General features: G+C 47.6%; 1 protein-coding gene across 1 annotated transcript in view; it reads right to left on the reverse strand.

The window, feature by feature from the left end:
• TECPR1 (tectonin beta-propeller repeat containing 1) overlaps window positions 1-5,439 on the reverse strand; it is a 41,321-nt gene extending 35,882 nt beyond the window's left edge. Inside the window, exons 1-2 of the mRNA XM_080980943.1 lie at window positions 4,965-5,439; window positions 432-664 (exon numbers count right to left, since the gene is read on the reverse strand). Coding sequence (XP_080837069.1) covers window positions 432-662 — 231 coding nt within the window. The 5' untranslated portion in view covers window positions 663-664; window positions 4,965-5,439. The remainder of the gene's footprint in view (window positions 1-431; window positions 665-4,964) is intronic.
• Window positions 5,440-12,260: the final 6,821 nt, after the last annotated feature.

The raw sequence follows: 12,260 nt of genomic DNA on the forward strand, positions 1-12,260 counted from the left end.
TTAAAACCCAACACATTCTGCACTCAGATGTTACTGTACGGAACAAAGCATGAATGAGAAGCTCTGTTAGATATAGGGCAGGCATCTCCAGACCCACTGACCCTACCTGAATGTTTCTGCCTGGCTGGAATGTGTCCTTGAACGCTGATAATGCATTGTTTGGACAGAGGACAGAGAAGAATAGCGTGAGTAACAGTGGGTGTGTGGAAACTAGCCTACTTTACAGAAGATAGTAATATTTACACGGTGGCTCCACCTAATTCTGCTGGGAAGCAACAGGCTTATGGCCCTCATGCTTGTGGGCTTCCCAGAGGCATCTGACTGGTCACAGGATGCTGGAATAGACAGGGTTTGGGTCTGATCCAGCGGGGCGCGCTTCTTAGCTTTAACTGCCGGCTTCTACTGTGGGCTCAGCCCTTTCTTTTGCATACCTGATTCTCGTAGGTTTCTTCCTGGTACCGGATGGGGACGTCGTTGGAGTGGAGGTAAACGTAGACCTGGTGGTCGCACGCAATTCCCCAGCAGCACTGCTTGACGGCAGAAACCCTCTTGAACTCCAGCTCCCCATCTCTACAGAGTTCCCAGTACTGGCCGGCGGTGGAGAGCGTGTAGACGCGGCCGAAGATGTCGACCGCCCACAGGAGAGAACCGGACGTGCTCATGGCTGGGAAGGCAAAGGGAGAGGGAAGGAAGCACTAGCATGGAGGCCGGATCCAGTTTCTTTGAAGTCTGCCCCTTGCTTCAGGCCGACCATTGAAGGCTGCGGCTTGTAATGCAAAAGGCTTAAGGGTAAAATCCCATACATATGTAACCTGGGAGTAAGACTCACTGAACCCAGTGAGACTTACTTTTTTCCCATACATATGTAACCTGGGAGTAAGACTCACTGAACCCAGTGAGACTTACTTTTTGAGTAGGCAGGTATTGAAATTGAAATACCGTATTTTTCGCTCTATAAGACGCACCAGACCACAAGATGCACCTAGTTTTTGGAGGAGGAAAACAAGAAGAAAAATATTCTGAATCCCAGAAGCCAGAACAGCAAGAGAGATCACTGCACAGCGAAAGCAGCGATCCCTCTTGCTGTTCTGGCTTCTGGGATAGCTATGCAGCCTGCATTCACCCCATAAGATGCACACACATTTCCCCTTACTTTTTAGGAGGGAACAAGTGAGTCTTATAGAGCAAAAAATACGGTACTTTATTGTCACTTGTACAACTTGTATACAGTGAGATTACACGAGCACCCCCCACTCAGCTCTCTTAGTCTTAATTCCCCGTGTTTACTGACGCACACCCACCAAACCCAAAAGTCAGTTGCCCTTTTGTTATCTTTTCATTCAGCAGCCTAACAGCCCACGGATAGAAGCTGTTCTTTACCCTGTTGGCGCGACTAATCATGCTTCTATATCTTCTGACCGAGGGCAGGAGATCCAGAAAGTGCCGGCCAGGGTGTGAATCATCCCTGAGAATTTTCCTCACGCTCCTGAGGCAACGTTCTTCCGCTATTTCATCCAGCGGATTACGGGACATCCCATAATATCTTGTGCTTTATTCACCACCCTCTGTAGGCACTTCCTGTCAGATGATGTCAAACCAGCGTACCACACTGTGATGCAGTATGAAAGGACACTTTCTATTGTGGACCGGTAGAAGGAGATCATCAAATGTTGATTGACATCGTTCTTCCGCAATACTCTGAGGAGATGGAGTCTCTGTTGGGCTTTCTTAACCACCTGGGTTGTATTGATTTTCCAGGTAAGGTCTCCACTGAGATAAACTCCTAGGAATTTAAAGGAAGAGACTCTCTCCTTGCAGGGCATGTTGACACTGGTAGGGCCCCCCCTTTCTCTCAGGGCCCCCCTTCCTCTCTTTCCACACCCAACAGACTATCAGGGGAGGGTCAGACTGCTCTTGCTCAAGGTCTGGCCTGACTACTTACGGCGACTTTTTTAAATTAGACCAAGTCTAATTTCAATATATATAGGCAGGGCTTTTTTATTTCAGCAGGAACTCACTGGAACTCAGTTCTGGCACCTCTCAGGTAGGCGCTATTGCCATTCTAAGACAAGGAGGGAGGCGTTCATGGTGAGTTCCAGCACCTCTTTTTCTAGAAAAATAGCACTGCATATCGGATTGCAGCCCAAGAAAATCGAAGAACAAAATGCAATAAATTAATAAATGTGTGCTACTGCTTTTACAACACAGTCCTAAGCGTGCTGACACATAGACATTCATACAGAAATCCATGGGCGTTTAAGTGCATTTAAGATTTGCAGCCTTATTTTTGGTCATACAGGGCAACCATATAATTCTAGAGCTGAAACGATAAGTGGAGTTCATCTAGTTCACTGGTCTTCAATTGGCAGGTAGGGACCTGACCCAAGGAGCCAGTGTGGTGTAGTGGTTAAGAGCGGTAGTCTCGTAATCTGGGGAACCGGGTTCGCATCTCCGCTCCTCCACATGCAGCTGCTGGGTGACCTTGGGCCAGTCACACTTCTTTGAAGTCTCTCAGCCCCACTCACCTCACAGAGTGTTTGTTGTGGGGGAGGAAGGGAAAGGAGATTGTTAGCCGCTTTGAGACTCCTTAAAGGGAGTGAAATGCGGGATATCAAATCCAAACTCTTCTTCTTCTTGTGGAATGCTCTCCCCAGAGAGACCTTCGTTATATTTCTTTAGGTGTCAAGCAAAAACGTTCCTATTCTCCCAGGCCTCTGGCTAATTAAGCAATCTATGGCCTTTTAAACTGTGTGTGTGTGGAGGTACTGTTTCTGTTTGTTGCTGTGAAAGTTGGACGGTGCCTTATATGCCTCCTTCCAGCAACTCCTGCAGCCAAGCTGTTGTGAAATGTCTTGCTCTGTTTTCGTGTGGACCGCATCGGCCAGGGGTCTCATCATCTGGGCAGCCCAGGACCCCCATGCACGCTGCCCAGGCCTGCGCCCCGGGGAGGTCACTTCAGAGCTGGCAACACAGAGATTTGGCTTCACCCCGGGAGGTGCATCCCATTGTCTCTCGAGACAGGCAGATGCCAACAACCATGTATTTTTGTGTTCTTATATTGTAAACCATCCTGTGAACTTTGGATGAATGGCAGTAGGGGAATTAAATAAATTCAATTAATTTAATAAATAATAAAAACAATAAAAAGTAGGTCACAACAGTAGCACTAACACAATACAAATACAGTGGTACCTTGGTTTACGAACTTAATCTGTTCCGGAAGTCCGTTCTTAAACCAAAGCGTTCTTAAACCAAGGTGTGCTTTCCCATAGCAGCGGGGGACTCAATGTACAAATGGAACACACTCAACAGGAAGCGGAACATGTTCTGCTTCCAAGGCAAAGTTCACAAACCAAAACACCTACTTCCGGGTTTGCAGAATTTTTAATCCAAGTTGTTCATAAACTAAGCTGTTCTTAAACCAAAGTACCACTGTATATGATAAACATTAATAAATGGATCCCCAAATGCAAGAGGTCTGAAAATGTTGCATGCTACCATTTTGTTCAGCCATCTACTCTGTGTAGAATCTCTAATGCAGGTTACAATTCCAGGATCCTTGACAGATTGGTTATCAAACCTTTGTTTAAATACCTCCAGTGACGGAGAGCTCCACCTTTCTAACCAGGAAACTTTGACACTGTATTTAATACCCATTTGATTCAGGCCTTCAACTGACCTGAAAATAATATTGGAATTGGATTGGAGAAGGTTCAAGTGCCCACTTAGTCACAAATTCACTGGGTCACCTTGAGCAATCCACTACTTTCCATGGCCTGTAGGCTACCTCACAGGGTTGTTGAGAGGATAAAATGGGGAAGGGGAACCAATGGATTCAAGTAACGAGAAATCAGATTCTGACTCAACATCAGGAGGAACGTTCTGACTGTAAGAGCTGTTAGACAGTGGAAGGTGGACTCTCCTTCCTTGAATGTTTTTAAGCAGAAATTGGATGGCCACCTGTCATTACTGATCTAGCTGAGATTCCTGCATTGCAGGGGGGTTGGATCAGATGATCATTGGGGTCCCTTCCAACTCTACAATTTGATGACTCTATGAAATGGAATCAAATCTATCTGTGGGCTCCTGCTTTGGGCTCCCCATGGGCGTCTGGTTGGCTGCTGTAAGAACAGAATGCTGGACTCGATGGGCCTTTGGCTTGATCCAAAAGGGTCCTTCTTACGGCTGGACTGGCCCTCTGCGATGTATGCACCTCAGTAACCTTTGGAGAAAGAATGCCTACAGGGTGTAGGGAGGAGAGGGGCGCTGCGTTGGCAAAGGGAAACAGAGATCAGCAAAGCTCAGTTCTGAAGCCGGATGCAGAAGGAGCAAGCCTACTCTGTAATTCTGAACACACACCAGCTTGGAGATAAGCCACACTCCAATGAACAGGTAGCCAGGTCAGGAGCATCCCAGACCCTGAGATTGCAGGGACCAAACCTGAGACCGAGGGGCAGCCCCGGGTGATGTCATGGGGAGGTGGGACCTGGAGATGGAGGTTAATTGGGAAAGAGAGGGGACGAGGGTAGCAAAAAAAACCCTCCCCAATGTTTATGCTACAATTTGCAACGGCTCCTGCCAGTCTGAAGCTTGCAAGCTTCATGCACGGCCTTCTTGATTTTTATTCATTTATTATTATCATCATCATCAACCGCGTCCCCGCCCACCTGGAGATTCAAGCCCCTCCACCTGCCGCCTGGACGTGGCTAGGCAACCCTGGAGCCTTCAGGCCAGACCCTGCTGCTGAGGAGGCACGCACCGGGCGGCGCTGTCAGCTGCCACAGCAAACGAGGCGTCGGAGAGGTCATGTGCCATTGCATCTCTGAAAACGCAAAGCTCAGCGACCACCATAAGAAAACCGAAAGTTATGGCCGCGAAGGGGCCCGATGCGAACTGCGATGCCACATCCCAGCCAAACCCGAGAAGCTCGCCTATTAGACTCACTCAGGGTCTAATCTCCTTACCTGAACGTCCAGCACGGCCGCCTTGGGCTTTTCCTCCACGTCTTGCGCACCGGGAGCGGCGGCGGCAGCGGCAGCAGGAGACGCGCGCAGCTCCGGCCGCTGCCTCCACCAGCAACCGCAAGCTGGATGGAGGACGAGGAAATCCGGGCCCACAGGAGCCGCCCGCTCATTGGCCGAGAGCGCGAAGCCCTCCGCTGCTATTGGCTGCGGGCGGAATCAGATGGATACATGGCGTTCTATTTTCCTGCACGGTGTTCTATCTCCCCCGCGCGTCGTAAGGCGAGCCGTCCGCCCTCCCACGACCGGCTGCTCCCGTATGACGCCAAGGGGTGTGCGTAAGAACGGTTTCTGGGGGCCATCTGGCTCTCGGGTTTTTTTCTCACTTTCTCTTTCCAGTTTCTGCAGCTGGAATGAAAAGAGAAGTAGGAAGGAAGTTGGCTGGAAGGGCTTCTCGCTTTTGCCTGCGAATATGTTATGTACTTTGTTTTGTGCTCTTATGTTGTAAACCGCCCCACGATCTTGGGATGAACGGCGGTACAGAAATTGAATAAATGAATAAATGAAGGAGCCCTCTGATTGCTTATTGCAGTTATCCTCGCACCCATCCACCCCGCATGGTAGGTTAGGCTGTGGGAGGCAGTGTACTGGACCCCATGGTCACCCAATGAGCTTCGTGGCTGAGTGGGGATTCGAACCCTGATCTCCCTTAGATGGTAGAGCATGGGACCCAGGGTCGTGGGTTCGAGTACCATATTGGGAAAAACAATTCCTGCGTTGCAAGGGGTTGGATTTGATGACCACCCAACTCCACAATTCTATGATTCGGGATGCGGGTGGTGCTGTGGGTTAAACCACAGAGCCTAGGACTTGCTGATCAGAAGGTCGGTGGTTCAAATCCCTGCAATGGGATGAGCTCCTGTTGTTCAGTCCCAGCTCCTGCCAACCTAGCAGTTCGAAAGCACATCAAAGTGCAAGTAGATAAATAGGTACCGCTCCGGCAGGAAGGTAAACTGCGTTTCCGTGCGCTGCTCTGGTTCGCCAGAAGCGGCTTAGTCATGCTGGCCATGTGACCCGGAAGCTGTACGCCAGCTCCCTCAGCCAATAAAGCGAGATGAGCGCCCCAACCCCAGAGTCGGCCATGACTGGACCTAATGGTCAGGGGTCCCTTTACCCTTTACCTATGAAATAGCTCTCCCAGGTCATAGCCCAACAGTCTTGTTACACCATGCTGACTCTCCATAAGATCTCCCATCAGCCCCAGCTAGCATGGGCCGTGGCGGTAAATGATATTGAGCAGGAACCTCAGTCCCCGAATGTCGCCCTCTTGGTTCTCTCCAGGCCACACCTCTCTTCAGCCACAACCCTTATCCCAGGCCATACCCCTTATTGGTTTTCTTTGGCACTCTCTGAGGTTTTGCTTTGATTCTGCCCGGTGAGAATGCATCCTTGCTTTGTAATAACGCCTCTCTTGTTGGCCTGCAGGGAGTGGGATAGAGAAGGCATGCAGGAACAAGTCCAGTGTAGAAAGGCAAAGTTATTGGCCCTGGCGTGTACCTTGCAAGGTTGCCTAGAAGAGAAGGAGGTCCCTGGGCTGAACCAAGTTTCCCTACCTCAGTCAAGGACGATGGGAGTTGTAGTCTGGCAACAACTGGAGGGTTACCGTTTCCCCATCTCTCACTTAGGGCCTTTGAACTAGAGAGGTGTGCCAAAGGCTTTGTGGTGTGATAGGAATTTTATGGTCTTAGATATATGGTAATGTTCATAAGTGTATCAACCAAGCATGTACATAGATCAGCATAGGAAGACCAACCTGGAACCATTTTGATTCCTAAACTGAGTAAATGTTTTCTCTACAAGGTCAAAGTGGGAAACCCCCCCATTGTCTCTTTCCTCACAAATCCTGTCTTAAGGGCACATTTAAGATATGAATAGGGTGTGAGCCTGTGACATGGCCCAGGAACTAAGTATTTATCATTACAAAAAGACTGGCCAGGCTCCCCAGGCAATCCAATCAAGTAACCTGCCAGACAGGAGATAAACAATGACAGGAGAAAAACAACATTAAAATTTCTGTTTTAGACCGCCTTTTCTGTGATGTAGGTATGATGTATCTGAGGGGTGGTCTTAGGTTACACCCCTTCTGTGATGTATGTATGATGTTTCTGGGGGTGGTCTTGATCTACAGGGTGGCAATTTCAAAAGTCTTTATAAGGCCTTGCACACCATTTTTCTGGGTTCCTCCTCCTCCTTTCCTGCGGGTGAGGGGAGCACCCTGTTGCAACAGATCAATAAAGATCAAGCTTACTAGCTGCTTTGCTTCTCAATATTCTCTGGTTGGCCTCTGTTATTCTCTCCTACCAACAGGGAACCTATGTAAGAACTCTATATGGGCTCTTGGATACCCCATAAGGGAAAAGGGCAATTTTTGTTTACAACAGAGGAAAGGTGGGTTCTCGGGCAGATTTGGAAGAAGTGAGAGAGGTAGCATCTCACAAGCTTTGTTGAGAGAAGCACCTCAAAGCCTGGGGGAAATTAAATGCACTTTGGTTCCTGCTCATAGCACCCCGTTCGCCCTGTTCATAACATCTCGGTCACCGTTTTCCACCTCCACACACCGCCCTACACCGTTCTGTGTGACTGCCAAGTAATTTAACTTCACGCGAGGTTTAATAAGGAGGGGGGAAAGGATTCCATTTAATAATCCATCGGCATGTGACCAGATGGCAGCCGCCTCTGAAAGCAGAATTGATACTGTCTCCCTGCCCTTTCCTTTCTAAGCAGACAAGGCTGCTTTCCTTGAAATGAGAACATTTCCCGCTGATGAAAGATGACAAAGGACAAGCCTGTCTGAAAAGGGTATGTGTGTGTGATGGGCTTAAGGAGAGACCCATAACTCAATAGGAGAGCATATGCTTTGTATATAGATTCCAGGTTGAATCCAGCGATACATCCAGTTAAAACAGATCAAGCAGCAGGTGGGAGCAAAAATTCATTTTCCTGTTGCTCGGGAGAGCTGCCAGTCAGAATAGACAATATGGGGCTCCCTGCATAGCAGGGAGTTGGTACTAGATGGCCCTTGCGGTCCCAAATATTTATTGTACTTCTGCAGAACTTTGGGTTCTGTCAAGCATGACAATTCTGGTTTCTCAGTGCTCTGATTCGGGCTCAGTTTCTGCCAGCCACCTTTGCTTGATACTAGGAAGAGGAAGGATGGCTTTTAAGAACAAACTTACAGAGAACAGGTCCAGCAAGAACTATTAGTCACGAGAGCTAAATGGAGCCTACACGCTCAGAGGATGTATATCTGAACAATGTATTCTAGGGACGTATAATAGGGAGTCTTGCATTTCGGCCTGCTTGTGAGCGCCCTCCAAAATATGTGTGAAAAGTTGGACTGCAAGGGGATAAAGGGAGGGGGTTCAGCTCTTTTTCCTAGTGTGACTATACAAATGGACTCCAGATGCTCAGTTTATATGTGAATAGGGCAGACACTTGAATAAGCAAATGTTGCTCTCTTAATCACATTTAATGCTGTATTGTTTTTAACACTTGATTGGGAGCCGCCCAGAGTGGCTGGGGAAACTCAGCCAGATAGGCGGGGTATAAATAATAATTAATAATAATAATCTGCTTTTGTCCTGTGAAAGGCCACTTTCTCAACTCAAACCACATCAACACAATTTTGCAGACTGCAGCTCACATTGGTTCTAGCCAATAGGGAGGATGGGAGGTGCTACCCCTTCTGATTCAGAAGAATCAAAGAATCATAGAGTTGGAAGGGACCCTGAGGATCATCTTGCAGGAATATGCAGCTGTCCCTTATGGGGATCGAACCTGCAACCTTTGTGCGATCAGCACCGCACTCTAACCAACTGAGCTATATAATGTGGCACTAGTAATATAAGCCGTTACTTGTTTGCTAATTGCATTTATAGCCCACTTTTTTCTCCAAGGAGCTACAAGGTTTCCCCCTTCATTTGAGTCCCACAACAACCCAGCGAGGTAGGTTAAGCTGAGAGCCAGCAAGCTCCATAGTTGAGTGAGGATTTGAACCCTGGTCTCCCAGCTCCTAATCTGTTACACCACACTGGCTCCCTGAGCTGTTATGTTCTGTCTCTCTGTTGGACTGCAACATCAGTAGATTAATCGGCTAAGATTAATCCATTATTTTCTGTTCAGTTAAAAAGGGCGGCGTTAATTAACCGAACATTATTTTTCATTTAATTTGTGGTTTTAGTTAATCACAAAGGACAGAATGCCTCTTTTGAGATGGGGACCCCCTCCTAGAACACCCCTCCAAATGTCCCCTGCTATTAAGTTGTTAAATAAATAGAAATCTTTTTTTTTTAAGTGAATTTACTTGTGCACAAATTTATAGAAGTTTCATTGATTACAGCTCACTTGGAATGAAACCCATTCTGTGATATTTTACTTACGAGCTGGAAGTTGACAAATACCCCTAGGAATAAATAAATAAAGTATAAAACTCCGTGGGTGAATTGTCTGAAATCGAGAGAGAGACCCTGATATGGCTCTTCAAAAGAAGCCATTTGAGAAGGAAAGGAAATGTAAGGGGGGGGGGGCAGAGGCACTGAGTTAATAGGGAGCTAATTGTTCTTTAACCTTGGGGAATAGGACACTGTGTGCTCAGCTGGAATATATGGAGGGCAGAAAGAAACTGCCAATGGTGGGGGCTCCCAGGCAGAAGTGGGATCAGCACCCCCCCTTGAAGAGGCCTCCCCCCGCCCCCAGCTTTTTGGGAGAATCACAATACAGAAACAAAGCAGGTGTAGCCTTGTGCCATCCTGGAGTTCCATTGACAGAGGACTTCACCAGTTGAATGTCAACCTGTCAGACAAAGGTCCAGACTCTGTCAGGAATGATGGGGGGAGCGGCTAATATGAATGTGGTCCCCCACCCATCAGCGCCCAGGTAGCAGAGCAAAGGGGGGGGGGATGTTTCCTGTTCTTGCTACAGAGAGTTACAAATCAACAAGGTGCAGCAATCCTCTTCATCTGAAGATGCAATTTTGCAGGACATGGGTGGCAAGCTGCACCTGTTGAATTTGACCTTGTTTTACAAAGGCACAGAAGACTTACCAGGAAAATGGAGAGAAACGAAAGGAAGAGGGTGACAGACCTGAAAAGGTACCCACTTCCCCAACAGGGGACAACAGAGGGACCTGACCCTCTCCTTGAAGAAGTGTACTGTAGTTTTAACAACAACAACAATTTATTATTTATACCCCGCCCCTTTGGCTGGGATTCCCCAGCCACTCTGGGTGGCTTCCAACCAAATATTAAAAACAATACAGCGTCAGACATTAAAAACTTCCCTAAACAGGGCTGCCTTCAGCTGTCTTTTAAAAGTAAAATAGTTGTTTATTTCCTTGACATCTGATGGGAGGGCGTTCCACAGCGTGGGCGCCACCACTGAGAAGGCCCTCTGCCTGGTTCCCTGTAACCTCACTTCTCGCAGTGAGGGAACTGCCAGAAGGCCCTCTGGGCTGGACCTCCGTGTCTGGGCTGAATGATGGGGGTGGAGATACTCCTTTTCCATGTATAAGATAAGGTGTTTTTTTATGATAAAACAATCTCAAAAATTGTGGTTGTCTTATACATGGATAGCGCATGGGGGGGACAAGCGATAGGTTGGTGCAGCCAGCAGGACATTGTCAGCTATGATTGGGTGGGTGATTGGTGGCTACGGCAAGGGGGTTGTTTTGATTGGCTGTTTCTGCGGCATGTTGGCGGTCGATAGGCGGCAGCTGGTGGCGAGGGGGGGGCAGCCGTTTGGAGGCTTATTCGATGTGTGCGAGGGGGGTGAGCGATTTTCTGCATTCCCCACCCCCAAAAGCTCAACTCTGGGCAAGCCTCCCCTCAAAAAGCTCAACAACTCTTGCGAATCTCCCCCTGCCCCAAAGTTTAACATCTCTGGGTGATTTCCCCCCATTTCCTTTATTCTGAGTCCCCCAAAATAGGGGGCGTCTTATGCACGGATGTGTTATACACAAAAAAATACGGTTATACACAAAAAAATACGGTTATACACAAAAAATACTGCTGTTGATATTGTTGCAAAACAAAAACAACCAGTACAGACCCTTAAGGGACAAGGGAAACTCAAATTTTTTTGTTTCATCTTTACCTTTCACATTTTTTTAACGCAGCTCTCTCCTCCCCAAAGGAAAATAAAGAAGGCTAAGTCAGTAACAACAAACACTATCAATCAAACACTTGATGAATTTCAGTTCACCATGCAAAGCCAGAGGAACTCCTGTGTCGGGATGGGACTTGAGAGACACGGATTTAAACCACTGCTTACTCATGAAGCTCACTGTGTGACTTTCTGCCTAACCTAACTCACAGGGCTGCTGTGAAGATAACCCAGGGAGGGGGCGAATCAGGTATGCCGTATTGACCTCCTTGGAGGAAAGGTGGGATATAAATGTAAAATAAATAAAAAATAATTTTAATATGTAGATGCAGGAGGTGAGTTGGGAGGACAGTCTCAGAAATTCACCCCACTTTCTTCAGACACAAGTGGAAAATCCAGACTCTGGATTAGACATTGTTGCGCCCTCCAGATTTTGTAGTCTTCAATTCCCATCAGCCTCAGATATGACTAACCGTCAGGGATGATGGGAGTTGTGGGGGGGGGGATACCCCGAAGGGCACCATGATGACCACCCCTCTTCTAAGCTGTGACCTGAACCCCACTTCCCTAGGAATCATGGGCATAGCCAGGGGGGCAACTACCCTCCTAAATCAAGTAAATAAATAAAAATACTGAACTAAAAGTACAAATTGTAGAAGGATTTTGACAGATTTTTCTGATCACTCGGGGTGAAAAGAAAGTACAGTGGCGCCTTGGTTTACGAACTTAAACAGTTCCAGAAGTCTGTTCTTAAACTGAAACTGTTCTTAAACTGAGGCGCGTTTTCCCTAATGAGGCCTCCTGCCGCCGGTGTGCTTCCACTGTTTGGATTCCGTTCTGTTATGTATTAAGCTTGGATCCTAGAGCAATAGGCAAGTAGGTTCCTAGAATGCAACAACTGATTGGCCTGCAGGAAAAGACCAATCAGGCTCCAGGAGGAAGTTAATCAGCCTATTAGGCTGGTAGGATCGTAGAATGCAATAACTGATTGGCCTGCAGGAAAAGACCAATCAGGCTCCAGCAGGGAAGCAGAATCAGCCAATCAGACGGGACTCATTGTGTAAATAATGTATGTAAAAGCCTGAGGTTTGGGGGGCAATTCAACCACTGTTTTACAAGCTGCAATAAAGAGCATGAAAT

The sequence above is a fragment of the Podarcis pityusensis genome (assembly GCF_964106645.2).
Source record: "Podarcis pityusensis genome assembly, chromosome: 14".
NCBI lineage: Eukaryota > Metazoa > Chordata > Lepidosauria > Squamata > Lacertidae > Podarcis > Podarcis pityusensis.